Source organism: Daphnia pulex, chromosome 8, assembly GCF_021134715.1.
Source record: "Daphnia pulex isolate KAP4 chromosome 8, ASM2113471v1".
Taxonomy (NCBI): Eukaryota; Metazoa; Arthropoda; class Branchiopoda; order Diplostraca; family Daphniidae; genus Daphnia; species Daphnia pulex.
In genome coordinates this window covers 4,076,594-4,093,329 of record NC_060024.1, presented here as the reverse complement: position 1 = coordinate 4,093,329, position 16,736 = coordinate 4,076,594, and the positions used below count along the sequence as shown (strand labels likewise).

General features: G+C 36.6%; 1 protein-coding gene and 2 long non-coding RNA genes across 10 annotated transcripts; 1 reads left to right on the top strand and 2 right to left on the bottom strand.

The window, feature by feature from the left end:
- The first annotated feature begins 2,080 nt into the window (after positions 1-2,080).
- LOC124199760 lies at positions 2,081-4,445 on the top strand. Of its 5 annotated transcripts, none has more exons than XR_006876983.1 (7): positions 2,081-2,353; positions 2,424-2,485; positions 2,565-2,728; positions 2,809-2,939; positions 3,009-3,238; positions 3,323-3,697; positions 3,760-4,445. It is a non-coding gene; the product is annotated as an uncharacterized LOC124199760 (long non-coding RNA). The 5 variants fall into 5 exon arrangements; XR_006876980.1 differs by having other exon boundaries at positions 2,081-2,373; XR_006876982.1 differs by having other exon boundaries at positions 2,081-2,373; positions 3,009-3,263.
- A 39-nt stretch (positions 4,446-4,484) lies between these two features.
- On the bottom strand, positions 4,485-5,331 carry LOC124199761. Its single transcript, XR_006876984.1, has 3 exons — positions 5,051-5,331; positions 4,783-4,982; positions 4,485-4,719 (listed from the first exon to the last, which is right to left on the bottom strand). It is a non-coding gene; the product is annotated as an uncharacterized LOC124199761 (long non-coding RNA).
- Positions 5,332-5,806: 475 nt separating this feature from the next.
- On the bottom strand, positions 5,807-12,396 carry LOC124199563 (natural resistance-associated macrophage protein 2-like). 4 transcript variants are annotated; one of them, XR_006876881.1, is made up of 16 exons: positions 12,232-12,396; positions 11,610-11,773; positions 9,574-9,813; positions 9,369-9,491; positions 9,062-9,288; positions 8,763-8,901; positions 8,523-8,678; positions 8,258-8,416; positions 8,061-8,123; positions 7,805-7,963; positions 7,540-7,726; positions 7,431-7,467; positions 7,081-7,291; positions 6,843-6,947; positions 6,444-6,514; positions 6,298-6,369 (listed from the first exon to the last, which is right to left on the bottom strand). XR_006876881.1 is itself a non-coding variant. In XM_046595395.1 (15 exons), exons 2-15 carry the CDS (start codon positions 11,718-11,720, stop codon positions 6,231-6,233), a joined length of 2,022 nt encoding a protein of 673 aa, XP_046451351.1. In that variant the 5' UTR covers positions 11,721-11,773; positions 12,232-12,390; the 3' UTR covers positions 5,807-6,230. The 4 variants fall into 4 exon arrangements, 3 of the variants coding, with proteins under 3 accessions (XP_046451351.1, XP_046451354.1, XP_046451352.1); XM_046595395.1 differs by lacking the exon at positions 6,843-6,947 and having other exon boundaries at positions 5,807-6,369; positions 12,232-12,390; XM_046595398.1 differs by lacking the exon at positions 6,843-6,947 and having other exon boundaries at positions 5,807-6,369; positions 11,610-11,671; positions 12,232-12,382.
- Between the last annotated feature and the right edge of the window lie 4,340 nt (positions 12,397-16,736).

Below are 16,736 nucleotides of genomic sequence, written 5' to 3'. Positions count from 1 at the left end.
TATGGATTAATATTACATTTATGGATTAATATTACCGGTTCAATTCCGGACTTTGCATGGCAACGTTTAATTCAACTATCGTCTGCTTTCGTTGTTAACCCAAACGCTAACGAACGTTACATTGTTTACAAAATATACAAGAGCTTCTCGCGTTATCTTTCTTTCATTCCCGTTTGTCAATTAAAACATGGCCAAACTAAGTCCTGATACCAAACGAAAGTTAACCTCGGTCGTGAATGTGGGGAAGACGATATTTCATTGGGGCTTCATCCCTACCGTCATTTATTTAGGTAAATTGGAAATGGCATTCTGCGTTTCGCTTGTAACGTCCTGTCAATTCTTACCACCTCAATCTTTAATGTTGTATTTAATTAATTTTTTTACAGGATTTCGACAAGGAACTGACCCTGGCATGCCACCCATCACTGTTCTGAGGTTAGCGTATAATTTTGATAAGGTTTTATACTGGTGATAACTTAGCTTCATTCATTTTTTTATTTACAGTTTGCTGTGGCAGTGATGCTGTGTTTGTAATGTGTATTCATGTCAAGGCTTGTAATACAATTCTTGTTTAGGAATGGTTAACTTCAACATTATTCGACTTCAACTTCAACATGAAAGTGATGAGTCTTTATGTTGGACGCCTACTCTCTCTCTCCCTTCTGCAGTTCCTCTTGTGACCACCTTTTTTCCAATGCTCTTGTTGGCAGATAGTAGTGCAGTATGAAACATTGACACAGCAATGATAAATCCCTTCAGATCCACATAGATTGGAACACTAAAATTCAATTTAAAAATTAACAGACAGCGTGAAACAAATGAAACTATTATTTCTTACCCAAACTTTGGTTTTAGTTTTAGCAATATCTTCAGCATGATTGGCCATCAGAATACGAATCTCGGAAGCTTGACTTTCTTTAAGAGTTTCAACTTCTTGCTGTTGATTTCGAATCGCAGAAGCGAGGCTTTCTTTAAGAGCTTCGATTTCTTTCTGTTGACTCTTAATTAGTTGTTCGTGTGCATCAATCTTTTGATTTTTGCTGTCAATATCCTTCTGTAGTTTGGTTTAGTTTTTTGAGCGGTTTAAACGTCTACCACACATGACAATATAAAATACACATTAATTTACGCAACTTTGTTTTTTTCGCGACGGAAAACTAGCCGTCTTCAACACAATGGTTGCTTAAACGAACTGCTTAAACGAACAAATTATAGAAAACTGCATAATATAATCCTTCAACAATCAACATACTGTCGAGGAGTGGAGTAATGACCAGTTGTTTTTGTTTTGTACCATTTAGACACAACCAATCATACACCACATATAGGCAGGCTACTTACTTGCGCATTGACTCCATCTCAAATCAATAGTAATTGAAGGATATAGTTTATATAAATAAAAGAATTAGCAGAGCGCGGTTTCGATCCACGGATCTCTGGGTTATGGGCCCAGCACGCTTCCGCTGCGCCATTCTGCTTGATATTCGAATCTGGCGCAGATAAATAGTGTTGTCTACTGATGGTTTGTTCGTACCTTTATTTGTTGACCGACGATTTTGTAAAAAAAACTGCCAATAATAGTTTACTTAAAAAAACAACATTAACAGCCCAAGAGAGATTGGTAAAAATTCCTTGCAAAATGAAATTTCTCTATAGCTTAACTTCTTTTGTAAATTTAGAAGGGAATCGCCCATCATTTCAGAAAAATTGTTTTTCGAAGTTCAACCCAAAATTTATTTTCGGGGACAATGTCAATTCGGTATCACACAGAACTGGGTATCACATGTATAGCGATTGGAGCTTGAGAAAATTAAATTTCCCGATAGGGATTTATCGGCAAACGACCCTGTCTCCTCCCACCCACCACCCCACCCCACCCGACCCCACTCTACCCACCTCCTACTCCGACTGTGGGACGACGTCTCTTTCTTCTACGGCTCGATAGCTGTTTTCGGGGTTTTTCACTCGATTTCTCTCTGGGAGGTGGCGCTGTTCCTCTCGGAGAGATAGGGAAACGATTTTCGTTTGGGGGGTTCCATTGTTATTTTATGCGATTTGCGGGGGTTTTCGTCACGGTATTCAAATTGCGACCATCTTGTAGAGGGGATGCTTTTACATTGCAACGTCGTGATCCCGCTTTGATTGAGATAAAGGGGTTGGTGTGATTTAAATGTAAAAAAGAATCGCTTATTTTTAGTTAGTTTTTCTCCCGACAGGTGGTTCTGACGCCAATCCATAATTCAAGGCCGACGAACTTCAACGCGGCCTTGGATTGGATTCAAAAACAAAACAAAAACAAAACAAGGCTGGCTGCTAATCAATCAACTGAACCAAGGCAAGTTTAAAGCAAAATGTAGTCAAATTTTAAATAATGTAGGGAGTATAATCCTTTGATTGTAAATTATTTTCCCTACTACGTAAAGCTGGTACAATAGCCGTACGGTTTTTTATATACCGAAAAGCATTCATTCATCATGGAGTCCAGGTATAATTAAATTCTGTTGGTCTCTTATTGAAATAAAATTGTCCTTACTTAACGAAATTCAACTTTGGATATATCAAAGGATGATTTACGATGTGATGGTAGAACAATGCTGGATTACCACCCTATAATTCTTGAAACTACATTAGTTTCTAATGCCAGTGGATCGGCAAGGCTGAGACTTGCAAACTCATCAACATCTGGAAAATGAAATTTGCAAATTCCTACAAAGATCCTATGCTTCAGGTGATACAATTAATGTATGTCAACTTTCTTTATTGACACGACAGCAACATTGGGTCTTGTATGTTGACATATTGATATAGCTGATGTGATTTTTCCACCAGTCCTGATGTATCAACACTGGTGCAGAGTCTACGACAAGCCTTGGCCCTTGAAGCTAAATTCCAACCAAAGCTTCAACTTCTGTCAACACTCAACAGCCAGCAATACAGGAGTAAGTATTCTGTAATGCTTCTTCTATTGAGAATACAAACTAATTTGTAATTTGTTGTTTGTATTTTAGGAAAGCGGTGAAATTATGTGTGCAATGAGGGATGGAGCTGCTCATGTTCTTTGCTGCATGAAAGTCTGGTATGATCTTCCTTATGCAGTTCTTCTGGATGCTCTCAACATGATGGACTGGTTCATGAGCCGCATGAAAGCACTCCTAAACACCTCTCATGCATAGCAATCAGCTCCTTCCATCTAGCAGCTTGCCAATGGGTGGAGAGGATTAAACAGAACAACATTGAGGTATCTTCCATTCAGTCCAATGTAGGTATGTTGACAGTTTTAATTGGCTAGTATTCAGGTTGTCTAATAAATTTTAATTAATAGATTGTTCCTGAACCTCAATATCTGGTAACGATATCTTAATGTAAATGTACCGCCGGAGACATCAACCGGATGGAAAAAATTGTCGAAGCCAAGATAGCTTGTCTACCCCAAAAAGAACCGGTCACGACCTTAACATTCCTCAACCTGTATCACTCACTTCTCTCGACGACTTTTTACCTGCCGCTCTTCAGCAAGAGCAAGACCTTCTTATTCTTTCATGCAAGCAGGAGACCATTTGCTGTGACGCAAAATAATGCTGCCTTTCCCTCATCTCTTTTGACTTTCGTCCTACTGTTTGTCGAAATAAAGTGTCACCAGCAGGCCATCGAGGTTATTATCAGAGACGTTTTACTAGAACTTCAGCGACTTGTTCAGGTATTTAGTGGTTGTGCTTGTTTGTTGATTCCAATTTTGTATTGCTGATATTTTACCTCTAGGTCAAAGATGACTAGTTGAAGGAGTGTATAAGAATGGTCACTTCGGCAATGGCACCTTACGATGGCTATGCCCAAAGCAATCCGTCTCATCGTCAACGACTTACCTGGAAGTTGTCCTTTTTCTACTATTTCTTTGCCTTCTAAACCATTTATAATAAGTTTTGCCTTTAGTAAAGCAAAATGCCTAGCTTTTTCTAGTCCTATACCACTTACTTGTTGAGCCTGTGTAAATTCGGGTCTCAGTGATACATGATTACCACTCTTAACAAGAAAACTATATATTTCTTTACTCACTACATCAGAAGTTTCTCCAAGTGTGCGGTCGAAAATTTTAGTCAAAATTCCCTTCATAGATAAGAGAAATAGAGCCGAAATTTCATCCTATAAACGTTCAATTAATCTATCAAAAATCTTATCTTGTTTAGGGTGATTATTAACCTTATATGTTATTTATATAAATTTAAATACTATAAATAATGGTTCGAAATTAACTGAAAAAAGCAACAAGACTTCTGTAATTTTACGTAATTTCGATGTTACGTCATGACGTCATACGTCGAGTATGACTTGATAACCACCCGAATCATAAGTATCGGCTTTGACCTATTCATGAACTTATATAGCCCACAATTATAAAAGCAAAATCTCCTGTCCTATTTACAATAAATGCTTGAATTGCCGCTTTATTTGCCGTTTCTTTATTATACCAAAAACACTTCAATTCAGACAAGGGGCGATGGTAAAGAAATTATATAGTCAACCTAGGTTACAAAGAGATAAGTAAAGCTCTTGGAAGATTTATATCACCGCTTAAATGTTATTTCTCTAAAAGTTCCATCTTTAAGAATGTCATAGCTGATGTCTTACAACTGGCAATTTTCCTAACAGCAGTAATCATTTTAATACCAGAAAAGCTGCAGCATTTCTAGGTGTTGGAACTACTAGGAAAGGGTTTCCAATCTGAAAGTGAAAACTTATACTATTAGACTATTTATTTCAAATTTAAAGTTTTAACCTACAAACCTTCATCAAAGTCAGTACACAAGGAATGTTCTCTGTGTTTAGTCTCTTGGTATCATGATAAGGATCATCTGAGAGCTCCACATCAGGTTGATATCCGTCCATGGTTGCTATTTAAATAGATGGAATTTGTGTTGCAAAAAAAGAGCCGATTTCTCAGCCAATGACACTGCATCATAAGGGTTCCCTCCACATTAAAGAATCTATTTTAATGCCATTAAAATGTTTCATGAGAATTTGTTGATTGGTGGAAATATCACATCAGCTATACCAATATGTCAACATACAAGACCCAACATTGCTGTCGTGTCAATAAAGAAAGTTGTCACACCCCATACTTTCGAGTCAAACTCGCGCGTAGGTTTATAATTTTTGGGGCGGATTCATTTCGGTTAGCAATTTTTTTTCCCGTTCCTATTGTTATGAGGCTTTTTTTTATCCCTACAAAACGATTAATCGAACAAAAACATCGAACCCAAAGCTAAAAAGACACAAACTCCGCAAAAAAAAAACCCTATCGGGAAACTCGCGCGCGAAGCAAGGGATCGGCATTAACAATTGACTAGAAACTGTTTACTTTATGTAGAAGATTATATAAATAAAGCAAACGCAGGCCTATCTTTAATTCTTTATCAAGGACGTATATAACTGAGATATAGGAGATTTAGAAAAAAAAACAGCACTTGAAAACGATTAAAAACTTAGTTTCCGCATATCCTTGAGAATGAAAATTTTATTCTCTGCCTGTCTTTCAATGACAATCACAATTCTTGGAAGAAATATCTCTTGGGACATCATAAAATCTTAGACTTAGCGAGACTTAGACGAATAATCTTGCAAAATACGGACACTATTTTAATGCATTATCGATCGTTAAGTAAGATATGTATACTAATTTATTTTTGAATTAGTAAAAGTATCTGCGGGTATAGCAGGATAATTTGAAGTTTGAACTATATCGGACTAAAAGGAATTAGACGAGAAAAAAAATAATAAAATATAATAATGAAAGAAAGACAACGCTAGATTGGTATTTGGATCATAAATGTATTATTACGGAATCGGAGCGATCGTCAATTGAAATACACTATAGCAGCAAGTATATAGAGCAGTAGGAACAGGCATTCAAAAATAAGCGGCTGATGTCTGTTTCTTTTTTCAAATGAGCTAATAACAAGCTTCTAAATTGTAATATACATTGAGAAGATTGCACTCCTTTCAGATCTTCTGAAGAGACAGTACGTCTTCCTTTGCCGCAAAAAATTGGCAATTGGGAACTATATCCGGCTATTACTTTTTGCGAGACAAATACTAATATGCCAATTAATGAATTAAGTTGTAAGTCTACTATAAGATTTTAAGTATTCTACAGAAACAAAAGGAAATTGAGTCCGTGATCAGCCGACGTGAAAAATAAAAAAAATATATTATTTGAATTAAAACTGTGGGAGTTAATTTTTGTCACGTATACTGCCTTGAAGACTACCGCGATGACTGACGTTATCACTGTTGTAGGAGATATCATCGGAATTTTTGTTCTGCTTTTGTTTATCAGCATTTGACAATTCCAAGGAATGGGTGCTGGTAACACTATTGAGCCGATTAAAAATGCATATTATAATTTAAGGAAAGTGATAGTAAATATAATAAAAAGGCTTCATTACAAAGAGATGGATTCCGTTGCTTCACTTCTTGATAAATGGTATTGATTTGGATTGACCAGTCCAGATACAATCTGAAATGAAATGGGGAAAACATTAAAGTTTCAAATAACAACACTAAATTTAAGAGATGAAAAGCTATATGACAGGCCAAATATAAACGAATTTGGTCAACAAAAACAAAAAAATATTCCAGCATCAGAATAATTCCTAATTTCCTAATTAACGATTATTGAAAGTATAACATTAACCAGTGCGCCCATGACAGACATTCACTAACGAAAATAAACGAGCTGAATCATACAGATGATTCAGCAAACATATAGGCCTATGGTATTCGCGGCTGCTACATTTAATTTATTTACGAATGATGTTTTGTTAAAGCGTTATTTCCTTTATTACCTCCGAGCATTTTCAATTGAGACGATTTTCCGAGTACTGATTAACGGCGAATGCGAACGGCTCCGTTTCGTCGCCATCTGCCTTGTGGATTGTTAACTTTTCGTACTGGATCCAGGAATCGACGCACAGCAACAGGACAGACAGAACGAAGGAGGGAGACAAAACAAATAACACAAGAGCATCGTCAGGACAAAAGCAACAAAAAGTAAAGTCTAATAGAGAATAATAAGAGCGTTACCGGTAAACGGGCGCAGCAACGTCCACCGAAGGATTCAATCAAGTGAAGAATTAAATATAAAACCAAGCTCATGTAGAGTATGCCTGCGATCCCGAACGCGGTGTAGATTGCCCAGTGCGGAGGTAGAGTTTCCTGGATCGTCACAACCACGAAATAGAGATTGATGCTGACGACGACCGCCGCCAAAATCAGCAGAAGGATTTTGTTAAATCTATTTTAAAAGGCGACGCAAAAAGATGTTAAGAATTAGACTTCACATCATTCTCGAATTACAAAAGAAGTTATTGCGCGCCAAAATGCTTTTACAGAATTTTTTACACACTTATGACTTTAAAATAAAATATACTTACAATCCGTTAACAAAATCGCCCATTATCTTTGGTGAGCCTGTAAAACAGATGAATAAATAGAATATGTATCTAAATATAAAAAATAATTTCTTGATATTGAATAACTTACTGGTAAAAGTCAATGTTGGAATCAAGGCGAAGGGCAACTGTAAACTCATGACAGCGTTAAGATAATCGTTTAGACCAGTCAACTGTTGAATATCGGCGAAAATAGCCAAGAAAAGAGTTGGAGCGATGGCAATTGTTCGCGTGAGCAACACTCTCTTCCAGCGAGCCCAGTGCAAATTTAAAAAGCCCTTGGATTTTTAAAACAAGAATAGAAGAACAAATTAATTTTTTTGGAGCACATTATTTATAAATTTCTAGCTTTTTACCTCCATAACAAACTGGCCACTGTAAGTTCCTGTCATGGTGGACGATTGACCAGCAGCTAGAATTCCAACGGCCCAAATGTATCTGGCTGCGTCACCATATTTACAGCCCAAAAAGAGTCCAGCGCGGTAAATGTCAGCATCAACCGTTTCATTATTGGACTGTAAAGAATAAAAATAAACGTATTGATGAACATATTTTCTCGCCATGCATAAAATATTTGTGAATATTTTATATTTTACGTATTAGGCTACTCACCGGGAAGAATTCCTCAATTTCTTCTTGCGAAGAAGAAGAAGTACTGTTTGCACATAAATCTTGCTATAAAAAAGGGAGAAAATCAAATGATTGTGATTCTTAATAGCAATGTAAATATAATTGATCCATTAAATAATTCAATATATGGCATTTCGAGAAGGCAAATAAAGGTATAATTCTTTCGTATAATAACTTACCACATCGAGATTGGTTTTTCCGAAAAGGCCGTAAGCGAAGACACAGACGACGAAAATGTTGATGATGAATGAAATGAATAAAGCGATACACGACTCAATGAAGAAATACATGTTTGCTTGCTTAACGGAGCCCTTATCTTTGCGGTCAACATTGCGGGACTGTAAGAATCGAATATATAAAAGTATACCGGTAATACATTAATAATAAAATATTCGTCCGTTTGGCGAAATCCTTTGAGGAAATTATGTATTATGTAATATATACCTTGACTAGAGCCGAATGCAGAAAAAGATTGTGAGGCATAATGACTGCGCCGACGATTCCTACAGCTCGGAGAACGCCATCCGGGCCGCAACCAGCGCAACCCGGAATGAAGAGACCTTTGATGACTTCGATTTGTGGCGGCGGATCGTGAACGTACTGAAATAAAAAAAAAATGAGACAGACAAATCATTTAAAGAATGCTACAGCTGCACGCGCTAGCCGAATATCTTTTTAACGTACTTCGTATCCAAAGGTTATAGCCATGACAGTAATGAGGAAGCCAAAGAAAAATTCCAACTTTCGCAAGCCGTATCTGTCAAGCAGTAGGAAAGTAAAAGTGTCGAATACTGTAATAAGGACACCACCCCAGATAGGAATTCTGTAAAAAAAAAATAAAAATAAAATAAAATAAAACAAAATGAAATGAGATAGATGAGATGAATAAGTCATGGTGATGCATGAGTACCAGTGACCTGTGAGTCATACTTTTCAGAAGGCGGGATATTATTAAACTCGTGCGGGATGACTAATACACTTACGCTTGATTTGAGAGAATGTAAATAGCGAGTGACGTTCCGATGACTTCCTGAATGTCGGACCCGATGATTGCGATCTCAGCCATAATCCATAAAATCAGGCGGGGTGTTTTAGGGTATTGTTTGTAACACATTTCGGCCAAATGGAGGCCTGTAACCATACCCAATCGAATGGCTAAGCGTTGAACCAAAAGCCCCATGATTGTCGCAGACATCAGCACCCATAATAACTGTACATAGTGATAATTAAACAATCAATTAATACATCAAATGCGCACATGTTATGATAATAGAATCCAAATCAATTTACCTTATAACCGGCCACAACTCCTGACTGCAAATCCGATTCAATATTACCCGGATCTAGATAAGCAATGCTCATGAGAAAGCCCGGACCAGTGAAAGCCCAAAGAGTGCGAAAGCTGAACTTGCTCTGCATAGCAAGCAAAATGTTATGTAATAACATGAATATAAAAATTTGACCAAATAAATGATTTAAAGAATATTGTATATACTTCATTCAAGTCGGGCACGCTGATCAATTCGTCGGCGTAATACGTCTGATTAACAGGGATGTCGTCCTCTTCTTGGTGAAATGAAGGGTTGTCTCGGCCTTGTCTCTCGCTGTTCACAGCATCCAACTTTGATGCACTCATTTCACTGGAACTTGCGCTGGATCGGCTTCCGCGCTTGCCAGTAGTGGAAGAAATAGTAACCGATTCCATAGCTTTGTTAAATGCAACTGGGGCTCGAGTCTAAAGTAAGTGAAGTCGAAACTGTAAGGCTGCAAGGCTTAAATTTTTGTGGGTGTTGGGTGCTAGCCCCCGCAGTTCCAGATGCTCCGGTTCTCCAGACAACTATCCAAAGAGCATTATCGAGAACGTCAATTTATAGAGACAATACGCGATATGGGAGGGGGCGGGGAGAACTTAAGGCGAGGCTGGGCGGAAAAAAAGTCACGTCTACCCTGAGGCCAGTGGTTTACTGATTATTTGGATGGAAACAAAGGAAAAGTTATAACTTCTTCAAAAAATTACGAAAGTTCAAATTTCTTGTTTTTATAAAGACATCACATGTCAATTAAAAGTATGAATGCATTTATTCAAACTGCTGTGTGCTTGCTATATAGTGTAAAATATTTAGATTTTATAATAATTATATAACTATACTGCAAAATTTTTTTGAATTTTTGTTTGATTTTCTCGCACTCTAGCGGATTTTCCGTTCCAAACATGATTCTGAATTGATTAACTATTAATTATTATAGGGCTGCTTGAAACAACTTCAATAAATTAAATCTACTCTCTATTTCATGGCCTTAAAGTGATTTTAGTTAGACTTGATATTGATTAAAAAAATTATGTGCTAAAAATAAATTGAAAAATCGAAATAAAAAGAAATGGAAATGAACTACTGTAAGTCTCACTAATTCTAGGCTACAGACTACGGAGCTACATATAAATAATACGAGTTCTTTGTGCAATAAATTTTAGTCAACATTACTTTTAGGTAAAAATAGTAAAGATCAAAAGAACAATGAAACGGTAGATTTCGGGATGAGCGTTGGATCGAAAGAATTTAAACTGTAGAAAAATCGAGAAAAACAGCAGATGAATCGATCTCATTCAAATAGAAAATGACCATTGGATTTTCAACCGTATCAAGGCGGCAAAAGCAGATCACACGGACGCCGACCATATAGACAACGTACCCTTTGTTTAGGAAATATAAGATAACGATCGACTTATATATTATCGCAAGGACAAAGCAAAGCCAGGATCGTCCATAAAATCAATATGCTGAGGCTTCTACATCTTTTTACTCTTTTTAATAAATAAAGATATTAGCCATTTCCATATTGTGGCAGTGCATTTTTTCTGGTAAATCCCAGAATGTCCGGGTGTCTGCTGTGGTGAGTGCAGTGTAAATCATTTTGCCCTAAGAACGGTACAAGAAACTTATTCTCAAAATTGAAAAGTGACGTCAATAAAAGCTGAGAAAGGTTGCCCTTCAATTAAATGAAAGAAACGACTGTTCGTTTTTCATTGTCAAATGACTTACTGACTACCGGTTTTCCCTTAGGAATTGCGTAATGTTTGTTTTCTTAGATATAGGCTGGCTACTGCACCAATCTTTTTCTCCTGTTCAATGATTTTCAGAAAAATCCATCATCATTTAACGTGTACAGCTGCTGAGGGCGGGAGTCTAGCTAGAAAAAAGACTCGATCTTGTCATTTCCATTAACGAATAGCTCAAAATTAGGTATATCTAATAAGTTTATTTCTTCATAAACTTATGTGTGTTTATTTTCCCACCACTCGTTTATTGATTACGTCAAAAGAAGTATAGAGCGCCTACATACCGTAAAATAATAAGAGCGCAGTTTAAACAAAAAACCCAGAGATATTAGGATATCAAAATCGTTGCTGTACAGGTTAGTAACTTTAGGTTCTGATTGCAGCAGTATAATCGAGTATAATGGAGGGAAGGAAAGCGCAAATACGCAAAATTCAGGTGTAGGCTATAAAGTAAATAACAACACCTCCTATACCTGTTGAAACGGAACGACCGTCGGCAATCCATCAGCCCCTTTTCCGTCACCAGCCACACCACCTGTGCGCATCGAAGCGACATTTTTAATCTGGTGATCTCGATCAGACATCAATACGCTTTTGTATAGCGCTATATGTGCCTTTACTATTCTGTATTATTAAACTAAGAAAAAGAAACTATTAAAAACAAACAGCAAAAAAAACAAAACAAACACAAATGATGGAGTTTTGACATAAGAAGTATATCCAAAGAATAGATTAAGAATTAGAATTAGACAACTGTAACATTAGACAGCATAGTCAAATTTAAAAAAATAATCCCAGAACTCTTTCACCAACCAGCACCAGTAAATATCGTCGCATAGTCATAAACACTAAATTAGCTAGTAAGATATTCGAAGATATTATATATAGGCAGCAATGGAAATTATTATTGCACATTCTCCATTCAGAATTTTCATTCATTATTATTCCTACGATTACATGACTAGCAATTGATGAGAGACTTGCAGCATGAGCTAATACATAACGCACGCACGAACTAAAAACTTGCTAATTAAAATGTTAGTTATTTCAGGGAAGCGAAATCAGAAGCCATGTGTACGTAAGATATCAACTCACTTGTTGTTTGCTGAAATCAACGGAAGTGTAAACGCGGGGGATGAGGAATTGAGTTAATCGTATTTAAAAAAACAGCTGTGGACGGCTGTGGACGCAACTCAACATTCGACGAATAACTACACGACAGTCCGCTTACTAAACTAACAACCTATACTAACCAGGGAAGTGAAAGGAAGCCACACTTAATAAAAGAAGTAGGACTAAGCAGAAAGGAAAGAGACCGAGATGCGCGCGACCTGGAAGAAGAAACCAGATTGAAGCCATCCCGAGCCCTCCAGTATAGGAAATGATAGGAAATTAGGACAAACAGCCATAGGCAACAAGTATATAGTCCTGGACGTATATTTTCGTTAAAGCAGAGCTAAGCTGAGACTAAGCTTTACACGATCGACGGAGCCTAAAATTAATGTATAGCGAATCGCGATAATTGATTAGAAAACTGATCCTTTCGCACTCCGGCCTGATGTCTTTGATTCTCAATACAATTATATTTTAAACTGAAATTGTCATACCTAACTTGTCAGGAATTGGAAAAACGTACAGATAGCTATCCATGTATTTATTAGTTCTATAAATATCTTAGAGGTTGTGGACCTTTTGTAAAAATGCCTTCATGGCTTCATCTATAGGTAAGAAAAGATATTTTTCTTATTCACTACTAATATACAGTAGGGGAGAGGGGGGCTAGTTGGCAGGGTCACTTTTTGTGAATGTATTTGAATTTTTTGACCACACGTTTTGCAAATTGAATGATTGAATCAGATTCAGATTTCAATTCTCTATGAATTGATCGTATTTGTTTACAATGTTCATTTACACGAAATTGTGAAATTGAGAAAAACTGCAAAAAAAAGTCTGCCAACTTGCCCTAACTACGGGTAAGTTGGCAGCTGATTCTCCATTGCTCCAAAATTTCTAGGTCGAATTTTGAAAACTTGCAACACAGTATCTCGTGAGAAAATTTCTGACAACTACCCCCACAGGGTGCTTTTCGAACAAATAAATTGATAACTAAAAAACTTTTTATTGTAGAAATGTCAGGTTTCTTTTAAAAATAAGACAAACATTAATTCTTTTTTGCTTGGGTTTTCTGACACTCTCAGAGTTCTATACTATGAGAAAAATAAAAAGTGCTGAGAGGCCCCAAAAAAAACTTTTTGCGTTTTTTTTCTTTTTGCTATAACTCCTGTTGGGGAAGTTGTATACTTTTGAAATTTTGTATGAGCAATCTGGGTGTTGTCTTTTATATTTGGTGTAAAAGGCTTGTTTTTTTTCGTCTTTAAGGGGTCTACTAGCAAAATGCCAACTTACCCCAACTGCCAACTAGCCCCCCTCTCCCCTACCTACCTAAAGTTTGGGAACGCGCGAGAGAACCTTATAAAGAAAGGTATTTTTTTCTCGGTGTTCCCAAAAATAAAATTTTAGTCGGAACGCGACGAATTTTTTTTGCCGTTGCCATTATGGGTAGCATTAAGCTATTTTTTTTAGGGTTTTCCGAAAAAGGGAAGGGTAGATTTTAAATGGATCCCTAAGTTTGGGAACGCTTCATAGAGCTCTATGCAAATTAGGGTACTTTAAAGGGGGACATAAGTTATATCCCCCTTTAAAGTTCCTATTACTGTAAATGAAACTTTAAAAATGTGATCTTATGACCACAAATAGAGCTAATGCAGCTCTTTTTTAAGAACTTTCCCACCCTATAATATTACGTAATTACCGAATAACAGGCCTCAAAAGTAAGCCCATTCCCTACTGGGCCTCTCGGCCGTACGGATACTTATACTCAACGCGATAAAAACCACATATCGCGTTGTTGAAAAATTCCCCCCAAAAAATCACATGATACCCCGCCCTAATTTTTGAAATTTTTTTTATTGAATTCCACAGAGAATTCTATTTTTGGGAGCGTTTTGAAAAACGCGTTTTCCCTACTGATCCTCTAAGCCGTACGGATACTTGCGGTACCCACTGTATATTAACGGAATTGGTTATTGTTCTCGATTCACACAGATGGATAATATAATTTCGATAAAATCGTTTATAGGACCATGACAGCAATAGTGATTACTGATGATATTATCGGCATTTATATTCAGATGACAGCAAGATATCTAAAACTCTAACTGTAAGTGTACCCTGTAAAGTGTACTTTCGTGGGGAATCAGCCATGGTAGCTATTGGTGTGCCTACACACTTTTTAGTGTGTCACTATCCATTTCGAAATGTGCGATTTCAAAGTCTAAGTTAAACATTTCTAACAGAAGCTCCCAAAATGTTTTGGGGTTTCCGAATTTTTTCCCAAAGGAGCATATTCTGTTAATAATTCAAAATATCAAAATTCATTAAAAATAAATAGTATATAAAAAAATAAACGATACTACTTGTAAATGGTGTTGGTGTGATTCTAGTTCAACGCGGCCCAAGTCATATTGTTTATTTGGCAACAAAGCGTGGAGAAAGAGAAGGGACCACGCTGCGTTGCCAGATTGATAAGAAAAAAAAACTTCCGCAATAGGGCTGTTTGACATCATTTTAAACATTGTATCCATCGCGGCAACGCAGCAGTCGTTGGAATTTATCATCTGCTAGAGAGCCTCAGGCATTATGCTCCGCTTTGTCTGACCCAACCGATCTAACCCTCACCTATCTCATCCCCCACCCCCATTCAAAACCCATGGTGGAAGTCATCGATACCCACCCAGCTACCATTGTTAAAAACTGAACGTGAAAAAGTTAACATACCTTTCCTTAACTGACCTATCCTAACCTAACTTAACATGCTTTAATATCAAATATATAAAAAAACTTGGGAGAGATTATAGAGTGGTTCGAGGTTGCCATCGGTATCCCACCTTTGGTGCAACCACAACCCAAAGGCATTGACATTGTCCATAATAAAAGTGACGATGGAAAGACAAAGGAAGAGTGAAAAAAGAGGGTCCGACCCCTTTCTTCCCCACGCTATTATTCCCTTCCTTGACTGTCCTTCCATTCAAACCCTTTTGTTATGGACAATTTCAATGCTTTTGGATTGTGGTTGCACCAAAGGTGGGATACCGACCATCCAAGATGGCAACCTTGAACCACTCTATAGGCGTTTTATGGCAATATTTTTAACCTATACAGAATGGAGATTGACAAAACAAATAGAAGAAATTGCTCAGTAGCTCCTAAGGTGGCGTAAAATTTAGGCTACCTCGCTTCACTAAAGGACATTTATAGCATAGTGGTTACACCCCCTAGTACACCATACTTTTCCTGACACTGAAATCCATCGCCAAGAAGTATTTTTAGATTCGTAAATTATGCATGAGTCATATTCCAGAGCATGAGATATTTCCAGAATGGCAAAATCAGTTTCTTTACCTGCAGGGAAAAATAGTAAATGCAATATTTTTTTATAATGTAAATACAAAATAATTTGAATTATAGTTATAATAATTACTGAACGTAATAAGAGTAAAAGTAGAATTCACTCCTGCATGCTCAGCATCAATCACTACAGTTATCTTAAGTCGCATACAACAATCCAGTTACAGTAACAAGGGAATCTATACTCATGTTTAGGGAAGGTATCAGGAAAGTTACATTTTCGTTTCGCACATGTTACTAAATACTGAAATTTGAACTGGAATGGGAAGCTTTTGATCTGAAAATCTGTGTAAAAAAATACATGCTTGATGAATGGTCCTATAAGATATTATCTAAGAATATTATCAAATTCATAATAATAAAGATTACCATAGGGGATGAATATTTTATTGATCGTACCTAGCTTCAGCAATATTATTATCTTTTTCCTGAGTAATAGATGTAGATCTATTGGTTCCAAAGGTTCGGATATTAAATAGTTCCGTCCTCATCGGAAACCATATCGTCGTGGTTAGTAACCTTTGAAAACAAATCAAATTAACTTCTATAACACTTCAAAATAATAACAAGAAAAACAGGAACATTTTTAGAATTCAAAACTTAGAGCGAAAGATGGATTTCAAGATTGCAGAAATATCTTTTCAGTCAATTGATGTATCCCAATGATGACAATGACTATAAGGAAATTCAAAGAGTTCCTGTACAGACATGTAGTGGAAGCTGGGAATAACATTCCAAAACTTTCAATTAAATTACATTTCAGCAAACAGAAAATGTAAATGATTTAGATCAACACCGACATCTTGCCGTTACTTGAGAAATTCCATCTCTATCAAGGAAAAAAGTCAATTAATTTCCTTAATTTGCTTCTGCCTAATGGAAAAAAGGATATAGCAGATAAGGGGTATCAAAAATAAAAAAATGTTTTGTTTGGCTCTCGGCTGCCACTGAGAGACGAAGCTGATCTCTTGTATCAATAATTATATTTAAAATTGGCTAAATAAACTTAAGTTTATTTTAACTGTTAAGTTAAATTAAACTGTTATCAATAATTATTATTTAAAATTGGCTAAATAAACTTTAACTGTTTACAGCTTTAAAATCAGAAAATTTGTGCTTGTAACCTGCTCCTT